The following is a 21,378-nucleotide window of genomic DNA, read 5'->3' as shown; positions in this document are numbered from 1 at the left end:
TATTTACCAAAAATCAAGAAGAGCAGTCGTCGTCGCAAGACAGAAACTCACATCTCATCCATGTCATTGTCATTTTTTAACAAATTCATTTTCTAACTCAGAATGCACAAAATTTATATCATCTCCCGATACACAAATCCATGCGCTAGAGATTAAAAGGTTATTTTGCCCCGTAGAGTGTCGCCATTGCTCGCTTTGAAATCCTTGAGTTTGATAAAAAAAAATTGGTTAAAGTTTTACAAAATATGAAATCGTTAATAAAACAAATTCCAAATTTCAAATTTGGTCTTCCACATGCCCATATTCGTAGGAGGATGACGTCATTCAAAATTCGATGGCTCTATGTATCGTTGTTTTATCACAATGCGAGAAATAGACATACATTTATGTATATTTTTCATTATTTAATTTCTTCAAATATAATGCAGGACTCTAACATTGGGTGGCAACAGTTTGAAAAGTGAAACGGACATTTACAGTGATTCAACGCAAAATCGCAAAACAAAAACAATAGTCCTTCAGAGACAATGTTCCTTTGGGCTAATAAATGGGAGAATCCAAACTCCAATAAAATTATTTTAATGAGTAATGCAAAATAATGATATGAAATAGCAAGAATCATATTTATATCTTAAAGCAGAGTTTATTGTAGAGAATTATCGCACTGTCTGATGCATGCTGTTGTGTAAGATTGTAAGGTTAGCATAGACAGCAACTGGACATTCTATGCCTCAAATCCTGACAGAGGTTATTATTATTATTATTATTATTATTATTATTATTATTATTGTTAATTATTATTATTTTTATCATTATTATTATTATTATTATTATTATTATTATTATCAGTATTATCATTTTCCTCTCCTCAGAAAAATCTAATAATCTTCGAAAAGTTTCGCTTTAGTACTCCAATTTTGTTTTACTTTGCTTCGTTCGTGCTCTATTATGTTTTTAACTAATCGACATTCGCTGTTCTCTTACAGGGGATCTTTTACCATCGGATGGAATCATCATTCAGAGCAACGATTTGAAAGTGGACGAAAGTTCTCTAACGGGAGAATCAGATCATGTAAAAAAGGGGGAGGATTTTGACCCCATGATGCTCTCAGGTATTTCAAAAATTGCTATTTGCATATATTTTGAAACATATTCTTTACTATAGTAATTTAACTGTAAAAATACTTAAACCCAGGTCTTTCACAGTTTTAAAATGCTATTCACAGCGGTGGAATAATACAACAACTTTATTGCTTATGTTATTTGTATAAATATTATATCTTTAGTTATCAGGTTGATGTCATGTTTCATTGCTAATTTGAAATATATATCTGTTAACTTCAAATTTAGAATTTGTTTTAAACATTGTTTAAAGCTAAAACGAATTTCAAATAGCTTAACTGCAGGTCAAAATACATCATTTCATTCTTTTTTAATCCCATTTGTGTTTTTTAGTTGTGTACTTTGTAGAGACATTAGGCTAATTGGAAAAGCCGGAAAGATGGAAAATTAGCAACAGCCTTCGCCGGGAATCGAACCACGGACCTCTGGAATACCGGCCCAGCGTGCAGAACCACTACACCACGAATGCACTCTAGAAAAGCAGACGAAATACCTTACAACTTTTTCTTTCCTTTCGCAATTAATGATTAAATTTTGTAAACAAGACTTCAGATTTAAACTTATTCAGCATAAAATTATCTTTTAAATAAAGAGATAATTACTATTTTTCGTATACTGTTAACAAAAATCACCAGTTTGAAGATAAATAAAAAAAAATAAGTGCTTCATATTGTTTTCTTTTACAAGTCTCTGGCTTTTTAAATGATTATCGTTTGCAAAACATCAAGCTGAAAATAATTCGGTTTACAATTCAGTTTTTCTGAATATTAACTAAACTCGACAGAATTTTATCTAAACCTTCTACATGCATATTTAAAGACTACTTTTTAACTCGTTTAATGATAGTTTCTGATTACTGAAAATTTTTTTGTCAGCACTCAAATCGTCAAATTATATGTTAAAGTCTTTTGAGGATACCTTTGAAAATAATATTAAAAGGAAAGTTGGTTTGCTAGCGCGTAAATACTGTGCATGTAAATGTTACTTCCCTTATACAAGATATAAAAGAAATACGTCCGTCTTCAAATAAAGATGAATGTGAATTTTTTATAAATATCCTGTAAAAATATTTGTCATTTTCTTATAAACAAAAATTTAGTTTTTTTAGTCGCTGTTCGTTCTTTAAATTTTTAAAACAAGTGGAAAGTTCCATATATTTTAATTTACTGATGAATAATTAAAATAAAATTATACCGATTTTACGTTCGATTCTACGTCACACATACGTATAAATATAAGTATAATCATATAAGTTTATTCTACTATTCCTTAATTTATTATAAAATACTGAAATTTTATGAAAGGAAACTTAGATACCATAAAAATTCATGTGGTTGTTTTTACGAATAGATTTACTTTATTATAACTAGTGAAGAATTTAATGCAATTTAGCATGGGACTTAATAAAAATAATTTCAAATATTTACTCCAGAGCAGTTTTCAGTTAATACTATTTTAACGGATCTTCTGGTGTTAAAAGACTCTTAGAATTATTGAAGTTCGAAAAAACATTAAATATTCTACTGCTGTATGATATTTTGAAAGTTTTATAGCAATATTTGATTTAAGACAATGGCTTACATTTGTTTATCGAGGATTGTGCTTTTAAGTTTTATTTGCAAATACAAGTTACTAAATATTGGAAAAATGCCTTCGTTCTTCTTTCACATATAATCATCACGTTATTGTAAACTTCTTAGTGGAAAACAAAAAGTCTTCTTTTATAATTGCGAATTTTTAAAAAAAAATCTGAAAGCTTTCAGATTTTACATTACGGTCAAAGGGACTTTTTTTAAAGTTTTGTGTTTTACCTTGATTTATTAAATATCATGTTCTTCGCACTTAAACCATAAAATTCACTTCAACAGCAGTATCGCAAAATAATTTTAAAAAGAGCATATCTTTAGAATTTCTGATACGCAGTCTAGCGCGCTATTTTCCCGCACAGCGTTGATAGTCTTGCTTTTAAATCCTTGAATTTGATCATCAAAAGTTTGTTAAAGTTTTACAAAATATAAAACAGATAATAAAACAAATTCAAAATTCCAAATTTGGGCTTCCAGATACCCATATTCTGGTGGAAACGTACATTATTCAAAATTGGATTGTTCTATGTATTGTTGTTTATCACAGTGTGAGAAGCATACATACATTTATGCATATTCTTCATTATTTAATTTCTTTAAATATAATACAGGGCTCTAATATATGGTGGCAACAATTTGAAAAGTGAACCGACATTTCAACAAAAAATGCCAAAACGAAATTAATATTCTTCTGGGAAAATTGCCCTTGTGGACTAAAAAAAAACTTTCAGATTTTATATTACGCCCAAAGGGATATTTTTTTTTTTTTTCATTTACAGACATATACTTGGGCCAACGCCACTTTGATATAAAAATATTTAAACACAGCATATCTTTAGAATTTAAAGACAGTCTCGCACGTTTTATTCTTTACAGCAGGGATTCCCTATCTCAAATCCCGCCATGGCGCCCGCTGATCGTTCAACATGTGCCCGCCGCTGTAAGATTAAAATAAAATTCTATGTGAAATTTTTCTCATTTTTAATGAAACAGAAATCACGTCCAACACAGATACCAGTGAAACGCGAAATGCGACCAATTTTTTTTTTATGTGCATGTATTATTAATTCTATCTAACTATAAATTCACCTTGTAAACGTAAATGGTGACTGCCGTCCAACAGATATTCTAGAATGTATTCTTAGGGAGAAAAAGGTTGGGAACTCCTGCTCTACAGTGTTGTCACTGCTCGGTTTGAAATTGCTAAGATTTTTATTAAAAATTCGTTAAAGCTTTACAAAATATGAAATAGACAATCCCAAACTCCAATTTCGGGCTTCCAGGTGCCCATGTTCGGGTGGAGCACTATGTTATTCATAATTTGATGACTCTATATACTGTTGTTTTTTCCCAGTGCGAGAAACATACACACGTTCATGAAGATTCTTCATTATTTAGTTTCTTTAAATATAATAAACAGAGAAAACATTTGGTGGCAACTATTTGGAAAGTGATACATTGTATTTAAGAGATTCAACGCCCAATGCCATTTCGAGACTAATCGTCCTTCTGGGCTGAAAAAGAAAGTTTTTTAAAATTTTCTGTAAAGGAACCTACATAAGTATTCGAACGCTATAAACAAGCGTGAAATATTCTTTATGAGTCAAAAAGTTTTAATAGAAACGTGGAAATTTAAATTAAACAACACTTTTCATAAAAACATGAAAATAATATGACATCCATATCTTCATTTGATATCTTTTAACTAGAATTACACTTTTCATGAGTTTTGACATGGATTTAACTAACATTTTTTTTTTTTCATTAGAATGTTTTATTTTGTTCAACCCCGTCTTTTCAAAGAGAGGATTCTATGGCCACTATAATGGCCATCCCGTCTTCAAAAGGTTAACAGTATATAAAAGGTTTTTCAAATGCACTTCTTCATTCAGTTTTTGTCACAAGGTAATTCACTTATCGGACCCGATGTATGGAATTTTGATTTCTCTGCAAATATTACCTTGTTCTAATGTAATAAATCTTAGTTTAATATGGATTTTGCGTTAGCCAAACTTATTTTCATTGTTTTCTTGTTAGCGAAGAATTTTCTTCTTGCTCATTACCCATAGTATCCTAATGACTCTTTGAACAGTTTTAGGGCTAAATTATATTTTAAGTCGTTGTTTCAAGTTTTTCCGGCACTAATTTTTGCATTTTGTTTCACTTTTCATAGGATAAGTCTTCAGTTCTTCGTGTTAGCTTGTATTGTGGTCCAGACTTTTTAAAAGTTCGACGCAATTTCCATCGTTTTAATACATACGTTTTGTATGAAGAATTTCTTTTTAATATTCTGATATTGTCAATAAAATCGTGAATAGTTAAGTTTCGAACAGAACTTGTCGTTAAATTGTAGCATCTAGCCACGTTCACTTCAGGTATGGAACTGTTAATATACTTCACTAAAGCAGTAATTTTCCAAATGCAGGCGATAGTCACGTGCTTTTATTTAAAGTAAAAACAAAGCAAGTCAAGAGCCACCGTCTTCCAAAACATTTTAATAAAACTTTCGAGTATCCGAATTATTATGTGAGTAATATTATGTGAACTACCCTTATGGAATAAATTATTTTATTGCAAAGAATATTTTGATGATTTTTATTTTGTAACTAATAAATATTAAAATAGAGAAAAAATAATATATTATGAAAATATCTTAAGTCTATATCTCAATATTTAGTACAAGATCTATGCAAATAACAAAAATAAAAGTGTCCGATGACAGATTTGAGCCGTTGTACACAGCGGAAAAAGAAAAATAGGACAGTTCTGTATCTCCCATTCTACTAGGCCGATTGTCAAAATTCAATTTGCGTTTCGTTTTTTATGTCTCGTGGGTGTGGGTGTGTCATTATGGCAAAGCCTCGAGAGCTATCTGCCTAAGGGGAGGGATGCCTTCGTGGAGGACTTTCTAAGGAAAACTGGCTCGTATACACGTTTACACATGGGGAAAACCACGAAAACGCCCATGCAGCCAGCCCGTTCGCGCCGAACTACCAGTGTTCAGCGACTTTACCGCTCGGCCGCTGGTGGGCTTTTCATGTCTCGAAAGCGCGACTTCGGATTGGTATTAAATTTATATATAGCAGTGTTCTAATATAGGTATTTTGACACAAAATCGGACTTTTTCTGAAATGGCATGCCAATGTTTGTTCATATTTCGCTTCTACGACTCAAATTATGCCAAATTGCTAAGTTTTATAAACATCACACAAGCAGTTTTTAAAAAATTTGCTCTCAAAATTTTAGCTCCTTAGTGTTAATTATATCTGGTATATATCTCTTTTTTATTAAACTTTCTTGATTCATTCCAGAATTCGAAATTTAGATTCATTCCAAAAAAAAAATTCGCCTATTTTTTATGATTTATTTTTTAAATTTATATTTTTAAACAATTTTTACAAATTTTTCGAAAACAGTTTTAAACTATAACCTACAAAATTTTTACCATCATCTTAAAGTAGATGTATTTCTAAGCACACCTGCAAAAAATTAGACATTGGTGAGTTTCGAAATTTGGCGTATTTATTATAAGCAATAATAACGCCAAATGGGGTTTACGCCCTTTCTTAAAATTATTTGGAATAATGAGCGATGGCTTGAATTTTTCCGCTCGTTTACAATGAAAAACAGGAAAGGAAAATAGGTTGCTATAAATTGAGAAGTTCGCCAGGTGAAATACTCTTGGCGCAATCTGAAAAAAAAATGTACAAATAAATTTTTCAATTTATCTGTAAATTTCGCACCAAATTTTTCAAAATTTAATATTTAGGCATAATTTGAGTCGTAGAATCGAAATATGGAAAAACATTGGCATGCCATTTCAGAAAAAGTCCGATTTTGTGTCAAAATACCTATCCTAGAGCAATGCTGTATATAAATCTAATATATATCCTATTCTAAGTCGCGCTTTCGAGACATGAAAAGCGCGATTTGAATTTCGCCAATTGGCCCAGTAGAAATAGAGATATAGAACTTACATTTGAGAAAGTAATGAAACAAAAATGATTCGTTTTCTTTACCAATGGCATCGGTCTCTTTTTATATATATATATATTTGGCAATATCTTATTAGAGTCACAAAACAGCTATGCCAACGGTAAATGGCAATCTAGGAATTAACTTAATTTTTAATGTGTATTTGTATTTGAAAAACGTTAAAAACTGCGTTGTTTGAGTTGAGCTGAAATACGCATACGCACATACAAAACGAAATAAATATTAATAATGCAGGTTGTTTTTATCCGTCTTAGTAAAATTCTTGTTTTTTCGTTCTTTCTCTTTGATTGATTATTACCAGAAATTTTCTTAATTTTTCGATTTTAGTACACTTTGTTAACAAGAAAATTTCCGATTCTTGTTAAGAAAGTATTAACTGCAGATTCTTATTAAAAAAATATAATTCCTATTTCAGTAAACTGAAATTTTACTGAGTTTACTGAAATATGATAAACTAGCAGCTAGGCGGCCAACCTTCGTCTGGCTTTTAAATGTACCGTAAAAATGCCTAAAGGGAACACCAAACATTAAATTTAAAACCTTCACAGAATTTTACTCTGCAGAACAACTTTATCAAAAAAATTCAATAAAAATGTATCATATATTAAAAAAATTACAATGAAATAAGCAATATCCCTTAATACAAATATTAATTATCCTAATAAATAAATTAGTCAACTTCCCGTTGCAAAATCTTAAGAATTTAAATGGTATAAAAGAAATTAAAACTTTGTTTCTTAAAACAAATCATGCAAAACTTTTTATATAATTAAAATTATCTATAATTCAAACATAATATAAAAAATTATAATGAAATAAGACAATAAATCTCATATTTTCAAGAGAAAACAGTCAGCAGTCCAGTATCCAAAGCAATGAATGAAAAATGTTGCCAAACCAACATTTTTAAAAGAATAAAGCTATTGTCAGAAAGCAATAACCAATTGAAATTGTGCTTTGTGGATGACATAATTAAAATATACAAACCCCTTTGCCATTACCTAATAAAGAGAGAGAGAGGGGGGAAAGGAAAATCTTTCTCTTGTGCCTCGCGAGACTCATGCGCGTCAGAATAAAAAGATTGCGATGTGCGTGTCCAAAAATCAAAAGAAAATAAACAGCTTTTTATCTCATATTTTCAACAATCAGCAGTCTAGTGTACAAAGCATTGAATGAAAAACTGTTGCCAAAACTATATTTCTAAAAGAATGAAAGTATTCAAAATGATGCGATTTCATCAAAAAAGATGAAATAAAAAAAATCTGATTAAAATTTTTAAAAAAAATCGCTTCGAGGTGCACTGGCTCTTGTCTAGATGCACCTATGTACCATATTTCGTAGCCCTGGATCTATTAGCTTGCAGCTTGCGCTCAGCACGAACAAAAGAACCACACATAAACAGATTCTTTATTTTATTATATGTTTTTTATTATATGTAGAAATAAAAGTTATGAATTCTATGAATATTGCCAGTAGTAAAATTTTCTTATTACTTTGACTGCTTATAAAAAACTCTGTTTTTTTTTTTCTAATAGGTACACACGTAATGGAAGGCAGCGGCAAGATGCTTGTTGCTGCAGTTGGTGTGAATTCACAAGCTGGAATCATCTTCACATTGTTAGGAGCAGCCAAAAATGAAGAACACGCAGTAGCCAAACCTAACCCTAAAGGTTTGTTTCGTAACTAACTTCTTTCATTTTCAGAATTAAATTTCCTGAACATGTCTTCTTTATACAGTGTGATTAAAACATATCTGGCAAAAATGCAAAGAGAACTAAAATTAAAAAGATTGTAAATTGAATGTATGTGCAAAAATGGCGCGTTAGGATGGTACACGGTACTGTTGATCGGTAAAGTTAAACCATTGGAATACTGTTGCCCAAACGCTTAATGTTAATGATGAATTCAGCACCTTTTACTCTCAATGCTTCGAGCACGATTAATCAATGATGCTCTCGGGCTTATGGCTGCTCAACGGATTGCTGATGAATTGTTTCGACAATTTAGGCAGATGATTTAAAAACTGTCTTCCCGTAGTGTTCTCAACTGAACGGAGCGGGAGTTCAAAATACTGATAGATCAGTTGGTGATCCCACACAAATAAATTAATTGGAGTTCGCAGTAAAGATCTAGTATATGCTTAGGGTCGATTAAAAAGTCTTTTTCTTTCAATCCAAGTACATGCTTTCTCCAAATAGCGAGAGAGCTTAGCTTGTAGAGTCATTACGATTTTTTTTAAGCAGGAGTCATGATAAATGAGCAATGCCTTCGCCTGGATACGAACCACGAACCTCTTGAATTCGCGTCGAGCGTGCTGACCGTTACACCACGAAGGCATGCTAAGAAGGCAGCAGAAATACCCTGTCATAATAAAATTCTAAATATAATCAAGTGAAATTAACTTCTTTTTCAAGATTGAGTTAAAAGGAAATGTGATGTTGTATTCTATAAACTTTTAATGTTTTTAACTAAATTGTATTTTAGATAAAATTTTGTTTCTGCAAATAATCAACAAGATATTATATCCTCTAGTGCTAAGCCGAACTTTTCGCTTCAATCACCTTTCCACTCAACAAAGAGTGATTTTCCCTTCACCCAAAAAAATTCATGGTCGTAAAATCTTTGCTGTAAGATTTCAGTTCAGCGATGTCACGATTGTGAGAAATAGAAATTGACCGAAAATTTCTAGTTAAGCTGATAAACTTGTAGTTCCGATGTATAAAAGGATGAAATGACTCATATTATTTTAGTTAGTACTTGACATATGATTTCAGTATAGTATTTAATAATTCCAAATTTTTATTTAATTGTTTATTATTATAGCTGCAGAAGTTGAAGCAAACATTCCAAATGATACTGCCCCTCATCAAGAAGAAGTTATCCCCCCAAAGAAGGCCAACGAAGACAGTAATCCCCACAAAGAAAAATCTGTGCTCCAGGCCAAACTGACCAAGCTAGCTATTCAAATTGGATACGCAGGTAGAAATAGAAAATAATTAGAAATGATAGGTTCATAGTAATAAGCGAAAGTGCATAATATGGGCTGCGTAGCCTACAATAATAATCACATATCTTTACTAAATGGAAAATTTCTTTAACATAGTAGAAAGATAAAATATTTTTTTTTCAACAAATCTTAACAGAATTTATATTATTCATGTTTATAGCAAAAACTGGGAGGTCTAATATTAAAACTGAAACTTCCGTTTAAAAGTTAATTCAAAATCAGCTCATGTAAATAAATCTATCAGACTGATAAAATCAGCTTAGACAACAGTTGAATAATTTTAAAATATACAGCACTGTAATCACCTACCAAAAAGAGAAATTGCAATAAATCATCAGCTTTCATGTAGTTTCTCTAAAACCTTTTCAAGCATGGCTACTACACATCATATAATTTAGCTCATGCGATGGTACTATACATCATATAAATTAGCTTATAAGATGTATAGTAATTAGAATTTAAAAAATTAGAATTCTGGCAATAGTCTTAATATTTGTAAAGGGAATATTGAATGGTGTAATGTAATTTTTTATTAAAGTCGATTTCAGTTAGGAAACTTCATGCTTTTGCGCGAGTTAAATTACCGGCAGCTCGTCGATAATTTAATGGGTAAATTATTATTCACCTGGTGATAAAAAAAATGAAAATAAATATGCTACTATAACGTAACACAATTAGAAATCAGTATTTCTGAATCTTTTAACATAAATTCCAGCTTATCATTCTTTATTTCAACATCACTCAGCAAGACGTAATTTTGCTAGAAGCTACTACTTTGGATCCAGCTCATTTACCTAATTATTTTAATAATAATAAAAATCAAATTATTTTAATGATAGTAATAATAACAATAATAATAATAATAATAATAATAATAATAATAATAATAATAATAATAATAATAATAATAATAATAATAATAATAATAATAATCTTTAAGATTGCCAATACAAATTCCAAACAGAATTTTATTCTGTTCAAAATGAGCACAATTATAAGGTCAAGATATATAAATTTAATACGCTTAATAAGAAAGAAATCAGATTTAATGTGCAGCCTTTGTTTCTAAGAACTCTCTCATTATTAAATGTTGCTTCTCTTTAAAAAGGTTCGACGATAGCAGCGTTCACAGTTGTAATCCTCATGATCCGGTTTGCTATCACAACGTTTGTTGTGAACGAGAATACATGGAAGGCGGAGCATACACAGATGTTGGTCAAGTTCCTCATCATCGGAGTCACGGTGCTGGTGGTCGCCGTGCCGGAGGGACTGCCTCTAGCCGTAACCCTCGCCCTTGCCTATTCCGTCAAGGTAAAACCTTTCATCTTTAAAAAACTGTCACAGTACGTATGCATGGGTGTTTGCTGTCGTGCTTTTACTAGAAACTTCGACCCTAATTTGGAAAACTGATATTTCTCATATTGGAATTAAAAGCAGGTGAAATATCAACTCCTAAAATACAAACCTTTAAAAGAATATTTTTAAATCTTATGTTCACCAACAAATATGTTAACATTTTTGTTACGTAGAGTAAATCGGGAACGGGAACAGGTATTATTAATAAAATCAGAAAGCTCTAATTCAGTAATAAATTGCTTGCATAATATCTATCAACTGAATGATATGTCAGCAATAAAATCGTTGACCATTTTCATTTGCAAGGAAATTCGGCTATCCAGATTTTTCAAAACTTTTGCTTGAATTTTTATTATCTTGCATTGTTTCTAGTAGAGGACTATTTAAAGAATAGTATAAGAATGTATAGGTATAAGAATATATAGGTATAAGACTATAAGGTATAAGAATGGTTTGACCAAAATTGGTCTTTTTTGTATTGTTCTTACACACATATATATATATAGGTGTAAGGTATAAGAATGGTAAGAAAATTATGGAAAGTTTAAAAGCCAATATAATGCGTGCAGTTCAGGAAATTTCATGTGCATTCTAATAATAAGTAGACTCCAAATATTGTTTTGTTATTTTACTTATTACAGTGTTGTATTTCTTTCACATTAGTGTTTCAAATTAAGAGAATTTCCACATTTGGTCGATTATTTTCAGAACTGAAGGATAGATTTTAATTAAATTTGGCTTATATATAGGCTGATATTATAAAAACGTATAACATGCATACAAGTATGATCGTTTGTAAAGCTTATTGGCGCAGGAAAATATAAAACAAAAGTTGGAAAATCGAGTAAAAAAGAAGACTAAAAATCCATATGTACCCCCTCTAACTGTCACACAGTTCTTAAACTCAACTTCATGCTGGCAATGAATCCCCGTGGAAGTTAGGCTGACATTGCAGCAACGCTGTTTCTAAGTCTTAAAAGTTTCTGGGAGAAGAAAAATGAGTTTAATTGCCCTTCCAGACATGCTCTGTAATGGAATTCAGGTCTGGAGAACTAGCTAACCAATCCATTCGGCTAATACCCTCACTTTTTAGAAACTCGTACACTGTGTCAAGTACTGTCGTACTTAAAAAGGGAAATGAGGGCCAACTGCACTACTGAACGCACAGAGTTTTAAGTAGTCTTTGACAGAGACTCTGCGGCTGCTTAGAGGTACGAGGGAAAGGTCGTAGAGCCCTGTTTGCTTTTACAGGGAGCAAATGGCCTTCATTTACTTTTTATGGTCAACAATGTTGATCTACCTCGGGCTAATATGCGTATAATTTTATGAAAAATGAGATATTAACTGAATTGTTTGGCCAGCCAGATCTCCACACTTAAGCTCCATAGATAACTGCAATTCAGATTAGTCCTCCTATTGACCTTGAGAATTGAAGATAAGACCATTTTCCACAAAGATTCATAACTGCTTTAGTTTCAGTACGAAGTCGTGTTGTAAGAGCTGTATGATTGCTATAGGGTACCTGACCTTCTATTAAACTTCCTTTCTTCGCAACCTCTGTTTCAGACCTTTCTACGTCGATGAGAATTACACACGATCATTTATGTGTATGTGGGATACATTTTTGTATTTTATCAATCAATATTCCATTAAAATGTCTCTACCAAAATATAACTTTTAAAGTAATCCACCCAAATGTGAAAATTTTCTTTTGAACATCAGTATATTTCGGATATTACTTTATGTTCTCTGTTAATAGTACCATATTACAAAAAAAAATTCTTTTTTTTTTTTTTTGTAAAAGTTTTATTTCTGCTGTTACAGACTAAGAAGTTCGTCGTAGCATATATTGAAGGTTATTTGTAGCAACATTACTCTCGAAATTTTCTCTGAGTTATTTGAATTTTCTGAATTGCACGTGTTACCTATTTTTGTTTTATTATTTTTTACCTTGAGTTTATTCATTTTTTTAGAAGTAATGCCGAAAGAAGATTGGTTTTTGCCATTTACTTTTTGATTGGTTTTTGCCATTTACTTTTCGATTGGTTTTTGCCATTTACTTTTTGGAAGAATGATCTACATTTTCATGCACTGATTATCATTAAGTATAAACTCGAATGCATAAGATGTAAGGTTTTCCTCCCTCCGTACAGCGTATAACTGAAAGCTTGTCCGGCTGGCAATCGTAAGGTCAGGAATTCGAATCCCGGCAAGGACACTGCACATCTTTCACGTTTCCTGCTTCAAAAAAACCCTAAAGACTACGCATTCAGTTCATTCATTTCAAAAAACGGTAACATATCTGTAAACTAGGAAGCTAAAGAAGCAAACAATAATTATGAAGCAAAGGAGCTAAATATCCTGGTTCATTCCTCCCACCTAAAAGAATTCTACAAGAAAGAGCAATACAACAGTAGCAAATAAAATGGGATCTAAGAAAAATTGCTACACATATAGTTTCACTCCTAAAGTCATCACAAATAAACACATAGCCATCTCACAACTAATTATTATAAGACATGTACCCTTTCCAACTTATTTTCATCGCACTTGTATCTCAAATAGAATTACATGTGTCTATGGATTTTAAAGCATATTATGACATTTACTGTCCACTTACAGCTGCCACTCATTTACCTCAATTGACTAGCAATAGAGACACTTTTAAGAAATTATTATCAAAAACTGTGCATCAATTAAGAACATCAGCAATACAATCAACGCTATTTCAGCTATGGAGCGAAATATTTGTCAAACAGAATGAAGATGCCAATGAAGTTCAGACGTGATAATTTCAAAAGAACAGGTGCTCTACCCAAAGAACTTTAAAACAAATTCTAAGAACTGCCATTTAACTATTAAACACAGAAATTAAAATTTTACCTTAGGTTATAATAATTATAGCATGCGCACTTTAAAACGTAATTATGTATATTATTTAGTATAAATGAAAGAGCTGTTTCCACTGAAGACTTTAAATGGATTTGTATTTAATCTAAACACTTAAAATACTTTTTAATTTGAGTGATCGTAAACTCATCATTTGTGTATACTTTTATTGTTTAATTAAGTTATGTTTTAAGTTAGGTTAAAATTACACGCCGAACAAAGATTAATTTAGAAGTCAAACAACAAAAACCAGAGTTACATTTGCAAATTTTCCAGGACTAGTTTCGACGGTTTGACCGAACCATCATCTTCAGCTGCGAAAGTGCAAATAAGTGCTAAATTCATCTGCACTTTGACAGCTGAAAATGATGGTTCAATAAAACTATCGTAACTAGTCCTGGAAAATTTGCAAGTGTAAAGCTGATTTTTCTTGTTTTACATTTTTGCTATTGTTGTTATTTGACATAAATTAATTTATGTTTAATTTAATCATCCAAGTACTTTATTTAGTTATGTTGTTATGTTTATTTAGTTATATTTTAATTTTATTATATGTTATGTACTGTATACATTGTATATATATATATATATATGTCTTAGTGTCATACGTTTAATATTGGACATTACCCTGTAAACACAAATCTATTACACAAGAGCAGAACCTCTGCTACGTGCATACTTATGTATGAATATGTTGTTAATATACTTCTGATAGAGCATCCTTAGGGACTAAACGGGATGTGCTGCCTATCTGCAGAGAGTGGAAGACGGGGGAAATACCCCGTCTTTCTTCACCTATCACCTGTAAATATGTTTGCTTAGTTCTTGTTTGTCGGCAAACTATGTCGTGTATAAATATGAATTTAAGTAAAGTAAAAAGGAATTATAGAAATTTTTTCTATAAAACCTTTTTATAATTTAACTAGAGTTATGACAATTCCATTGCAAGCTGTGGTGAATTTAAACTGCACTCGCTTTTCTGATTGTGTATTTCTGATAATTTCTTGGTAACAGAATCTTAACAGCACATTTTTTTGTATTCCAGAAAATGATGAAAGATAATAATTTGGTGCGACATCTTGACGCCTGTGAGACGATGGGCAATGCTACTGCCATTTGTTCCGATAAAACTGGAACACTTACCACCAACAGAATGACTGTAGTGAGAAGCTATATCTGCAGTAAGTGGAAAGTTCACTTTATGTCACTTTATATTATTATCGCATTCAATTGTAGCATTTCGCACAATAAGCATTAAGGTTATCATTGTAATCACAACAATGGTATTTTCTTAAACACTTCTAATTTTAAACCGAAACATTCATAAAAGATATCTAAAACTAAGAAATAATGTCAGTTTTTTTTCATTTGCATATGCTACTTAATTATAACATTTATAGGTTGCATTCTAAAATATTTTATTTTCCACATACTTTATCATTTAAATATCGATGGAAAAATAGCATTAAAATTGTACTTGATAAGACTCCCCAAATCCTCCAATCACGTCATATTTATAGCCTTTAAAGCAACAATTTATAAAGACAAATACAACCAAGTCATACACATGCCACGCAATTTAGAAACGTAAAACAAAAAGGCTTAAACAATTCATCAAAAAGGCAATGCTCTAACATTCTTTTACCTATTACTGATTTATTGCATAAAATTTAAAATCTTCAGCATTCGAACACATGGAAATTATAACGATTCAGACAAAAATGTTCAATTCATTCAATTATATTTTGTTTCCGCGTTACTTAGCTGTCTAGTCCTCCATGTTCAAAACTCATCAAATTTATTAAAGTATAATTAAATTCACAAAATGATATTCTAATTCATATATTATTGCATATTCCTTCTCCTAAACGATTCCCTGTCGAGTCATAATGCTTAAATTAAAAGCATTATAAGCACCAATATGATGAAGCTGGTACACTTTTTATTGTCTGTGTGTATTCGTACGAGTTTATTCTTTTAAAATGAATCCGTTGCTTGTGTTGATACTTCTTAAACATGTTTGAAAATTCCAATACTCCAAACGAGAACTTTTATGTGAAAACCTGGAGAATATGTTTTAGTTACTTCATACATACTTTACGCAATTTTTTTCTGGTAAGAAACTGGATAAAATGGTTCGAGCACTATTTAATTTAGTTAATCAAAATTTTATAATATATTTTACACTTGCATTTAATATAATCAGTTATTTTTAGCCTGAAGGGACGTTATTCCTAATGGACTATTACTATCGAAAAGAGATTCTGAGTCGTCCACTATAAAGGCGAATCACTTTTCAAATTGTTGCTACTAAATACTATCATCCTGTATTATCTTTAAAGAAATTAAATAATGAAGACTTTACATGAATGTATGTTTGTTCCTCACATAATGAAAACCCTACGGTACCTAGTGCCATAATAATTTTCAATAACGTTGGTGCTATGCTCCACCCAAATATGCGCACCTGGAAGCCAGAATTTTCAATTTTGAATTTTATATTTTACATTTGGTAAAAATTTAATTAATTTTTGATTAAAAAACTCAATGATATGAAAGTGAGAAGTGGCAATTCTGCACGTAATAAAATATTTTTATCTCTAACACGAGAGACTGTCTGTCGGAAATTCTACAGATATTCTGCTCAGAAATACACTGCTGGCCATTAAAATTGAAACACCACGAAGGAATGATCTGACGAACTTCAAAATCACACGAAAGGAAGAAGAGGCTGCGATATGCAAATGATTAGTATTTCAGAGCATTTAGACGGCGCAAGAGGGAGAAACGACATATAAAGCACTGCATAAAAGAAAATTTGTGTAGTGGGATTTCTCATTCTCAAAGCATATTGTAATGTCGGAGGTTTCTTCAGAATATCGTATTATGCATCGAAAAAGAAGAGGAAATGCTTACCAACAAGTTTCGAAATTCGATAGAGGCAGGACTGTTGCCTATCGAAAGTGTAGATTATAGTTCCGTGATATCGCCTGTCGCACTGCTCGATATCCAACCACTGTTATATGAATATGGAATCAATGGATTGCTGACGGCCATACTTAACGCTATGCAGGATCTCAAAGCCTTCCCATGTTTAAAGCCAGACAGGACACACATATTGTGAGGTCAGCTCACAAAACCGTCCGAGTACATGACGGACTATTAGTCAGGAAATGGGCATGTTTGCAGAACGCCCACTATCAGTAAGCTGCTTCGACGTTTGCAGCAGCGTGGACTATCAGAAGGGTGAATATTACTTAGCTCCCTTGACAATGCAGTGTAGAGAGAGACAGCGACTCTAAGCGCGCCGAACGACAGAGCTGGATATTGGAGTGGAACAATGTCGTCTTTTCAGACGAGTCCCGGTTCTGCGTGCAATATTCTAAGACCGTATACGTGTCTGGAAGCTCCATTAACACTGCACATCGCCTACTTGCATTCGATATCGGCATAGGGCCCCCGCACTTGGTGTGATCGTTTGGGCAACCATTGAGTACACGACACGCATATCTCTAGTTCAAATCGAAGGTAATTTGAACGCAGATGGGTACATTTCCGACATCTTACGTCCACTGCTTGTGCCCTATCTTTGAGGCCTGCCAAACGCCATCTTCCAACAAGATAATGCAAGAGCACATGTTGCACGTCGTGTTCTGACCTTTCTCGATACACAGGGTATTCGACTGCTGCCCTAGCCTTCACGATCTCTAGATTTTTCACTTATTGAAAACATCTGGTCATGGGTTACTAAAGGACTGGCCGGCAGCCCCTCTCCAGTTAATACGGCATAGACTTGAAACAGCATGGAATGAGTTGCCCATTTGTATCATCTAAGCGCAGTTTGACTCCATGCCTAATGGCGTAGGGTCGTTTTACCTCCCAGGACTGACAGCTGTTTCTACTAATTTCTCACCCCTATAAACTGCCAAAATGCCTATAAATTTAATCATTTTGTCTTCATGCTATAATGTTTCCGTGCAATAAATACCTTTTTGTATTTGCTTTCCTTCACGGTGTTGTAATTTTAATGGCCAGCACTGTATTTTTTCATTTTGTTGAGTTATATCATGCAAGTGCGAAGAACGTAATATCTAATAAATAAAGTTTTCTCTTATAAAAAGACCCCAAAAAATGTTTTGCAAGCCATCTTAGTAAGAAAATTGAAATTTGATATGATGAACTGAGAAAAGACTGAAAAAAATAGAAAACCGTATGCCAATACTTAACACTGCATCAGGAATTCTAAATATATGCTGCTATGCTGCTGTTAATTTTTTTGTAATTTTGCTGTTGAATCTTATATGGCTTAAGTTAGAAGAAAATGGTACTTATAAGAAAGCTAGGAGGGTGGAATGCAACAGCAGACTGGGTAGAGTGCGAAAAACGTGAGCCAGAGCGTAGCAAACCTTAACAAATCTTTTCCGGAGACCGTTAAAATCTGAACTCTTTCAGATTCTTTTTTTTGGGGGGGGGGTTGTTTGTTTGTTTTTATTTTTAATAGTTTTTTTATAGTTCTGGAGTTTAAGAATTGAGCATTCTTGAATTGGCAACAAAATGAATGCTATGATTTCTTGGTATTTTGAGAAAATTCAATCTGTGATGGTTTCAAGCCAAATTTCGCTAGTATTTTATTGAATGAGCAACAAATACACGTTTATTGAACTGCAGTAAATATAGGTAGATATATTTATAACATTACCTAGGCTTACCAATATTTATAAATTTAAATGCGTATAAAAGGAGCCGAGTTTTTAGTAACCATAAAAAGATTAAATGCACTAATTTAATTATTATTCATATAGATTAGTACTGCATACAAATAAATATTTGTAACTTTTCTAATGAACGAAGTACCACGAATTTTTGATTTTTTTAACTTATTCCCATTTCCTTACTGTTTATTTTCGAATGAAGTATATCTTTCACATCATTTTTGCAGTTATATAGTAACAACAGAAAAACCGTAACTGCGCTTTTTATCAAAATAATTAATTAATATAATCAAAATCATTACAATGATGTAGAAGAATTTACACTCTCAATGCGGGGTACATAAATTTACTTACCAAATGCGACGATGAAGAAGAAAACGAAAAATAGAATTTCTCAAACGAATTATAATGTTTTAATCATAACAGCACATACATACAAATAATTAAAAAGTCTTAAAGATTAGTAGTGATTATTAAATTCAAACTAACTGCGCCTAACAATAATAGTTACTTCCCAAATCAGTACATTTTATTATGCAATTGTTAGCCCAAAATGGACCTTACTCCCGATAGGAGTAATAGTCTCGAAACGACATTTTGCGCTGAATCATTATCAACGGCGTTTCACTTTTCAGATTATTGCCATCAAATTTTATCGTCCTGTATTATATTTTAAAAAATTAAATAATGAAGAATCTGAATAAATGCATGCATGTTTCTAGTGCTGTGAAGAAAGAATGGTATCTAGATCCATCGTATTCTGGAATAACCTTGTCATTCACCCGAACATGAGAACCTGGAAGTAGGGTTCCCACCTCCCCCGAAATTCCGGGATTCTCCCGGAATTGATTCCTGAAAATTAAAATCTCCCGGCTCCCGGAAGGAATTTAAAATAAATATTACTCTCCCGGAATATCAAGTTTCTCGAAAATAGCGACACAATGTGCACGGACGAAATGGTTGAGAACATCGAAAATCACACAACCACGCGCAGCAGTTAAAGAACGTCAATGTCAATGCATTTCTTTTTGCAGCAGCAATCTACGGTTGAGCGGTGAGGCGCGTGCGCCTTCATCTCCCCTCACCCTCTCATTTTCAATCTCTTCTTTCAAACAAGTGCGTATTTTTGAATTATTTAAATGCTTTCATAATATTGTCTAGCGAAAAACAACGATTCTGATTCTGCAAGTAAACAAGTACCACAAAAAAAGACAAAATATTCGACGTCGTTTCAAGACAAATGGTTAACTCAATTTGTTTAGCTTATGAAGAGAGACAACTTTAACGGAAAATGTGGTAGATCTTGTGGTAACGATCTTGTGGTAAAACAAAATATACAAGTATTTGCGAGAGTGTGCTTGCTCCTGCAGCTCAAAAAATACTTTTAAACGATATTAAGGAGGCAAAGATTTTTTTCAGTTCTAACTGAAAAAAAATTTTTTTTTTTTCTTCTCCCGGAAACTTCTTTTCCTCTCCCGGATTTTGATAGCCAAGAGCTGGCAAGCCGGATTTTTTAATTTGAAAATTTTGTATTATCTATTTCTTATTTTCTAAAACTTAAATGATTTTTTGATTAACAAACTATTATTTTCTTTGATTAGATTTCAAAGCGAACATTGGCAACACTATACGGAAAAAAATATTTTAATCTCCAACAGGTGACACTATCTATCGGAAATTCTAAAGATATGCAGTTTTTAAATATTTTGTGATATTGCTGTTGAATATAATTTTATGTGAGGAAAGCGCGAAGAACGTCGTATTTAATAAATAAAGTAAACACACAAAACGTTAACAATAAGAGAAAAAGAGGATAATAGGAGTGAGTGTAACAGCAGGCAGCTAGACTACAAGCTCGGCGAGACCGTAAAAAACCTTAACAAATCCTTTTGGGCTACCGTTAAGATTTTATATATATTGAATTTTGGATGTGAGGAGTTTGCACCGGGCGGGGAAAAGTCTAGCCCCAGCTCTGCCAGTATTTCATCAATGGGAAAAGAAGCTATAGTTTGATATCTGAGGCATTATTAGCAGCAACTGCTGAACTATTGGCCACTAGAGAAGTCTGTGGAATTTTCCAGTGAAATTTCTAGTATGCTTATACGTGTTGTTTTTAATAAGTTGTTAACAAAATTACATTAAATAAACTAATAAATGGAACTTCTGGACATGCTCATGTTGTTATTTTAAATACATTGCTTATATAATTGCATTAAGTACGATAGTTATAGCTATTAAATGCGTTCTGTTGAATCATGTTGCTATTTTAAATTAATTGCTGACAAAATTATGTTAAATACTACAATAAATGTAAATTTATCTTAAATTTCTTTTATATGTATGTACTAAATAGCTTGCGTTGCACAGAAATCGAATGAACTGACGATTTATCGTTCAACGCCGTCAGTTTCGCGGATGTTTGTGCAAGTAATATTTAACAGCAAATCATCTCGTCTTAGGAATAAATTGTCCCAACGCCGTTTCATGTCGCTAAGGCCATTACAGAAGACAAAACGCTGCTTTCTTCAAGAAAGCAAATGAACATAAACTTGATCGCGGGAATCTGAATTTATGCAGTGCAAAACTTTCATCACTGTAACTTCAATGTTTAATATTTTTAGTGATGTAATATTACTAAAAGTATATCATATGAACATCTGCTAATTCTTTGTCAAACCAGTGCTTAATTTCTGAAATAAGTACCGAACCC

At 32.1% G+C, this 21,378-nt stretch overlaps 1 protein-coding gene across 7 annotated transcripts in view; it reads left to right on the top strand.

The window, feature by feature from the left end:
* LOC118192450 (plasma membrane calcium-transporting ATPase 3-like) overlaps positions 1–21,378 on the top strand; it is a 480,953-nt gene that overhangs the window by 382,999 nt on the left and 76,576 nt on the right. For all 7 annotated transcript variants that reach the window (XR_015043552.1, XR_015043551.1, XM_085825569.1 and 4 more), the window contains exons 5-9: positions 987–1,112; positions 8,240–8,374; positions 9,528–9,683; positions 10,820–11,022; positions 15,002–15,137. Coding sequence is in view for 5 of the 7 variants with exons in the window: in XM_085825569.1 (XP_085681695.1) it covers positions 987–1,112; positions 8,240–8,374; positions 9,528–9,683; positions 10,820–11,022; positions 15,002–15,137 (756 nt within the window). In the remaining 2 variants the exon portion in view is untranslated. The remainder of the gene's footprint in view (positions 1–986; positions 1,113–8,239; positions 8,375–9,527; positions 9,684–10,819; positions 11,023–15,001; positions 15,138–21,378) is intronic.

This window comes from Stegodyphus dumicola, chromosome 10 (genome assembly GCF_044657685.1).
Source record: "Stegodyphus dumicola isolate Sdum_Otavi_A_Nest chromosome 10, ASM4465768v1".
Taxonomy (NCBI): domain Eukaryota; kingdom Metazoa; phylum Arthropoda; class Arachnida; order Araneae; family Eresidae; genus Stegodyphus; species Stegodyphus dumicola.
The sequence above is the reverse complement of the archived record's forward strand: the minus strand, read 5'-3'. Positions and strand labels throughout refer to the sequence as shown.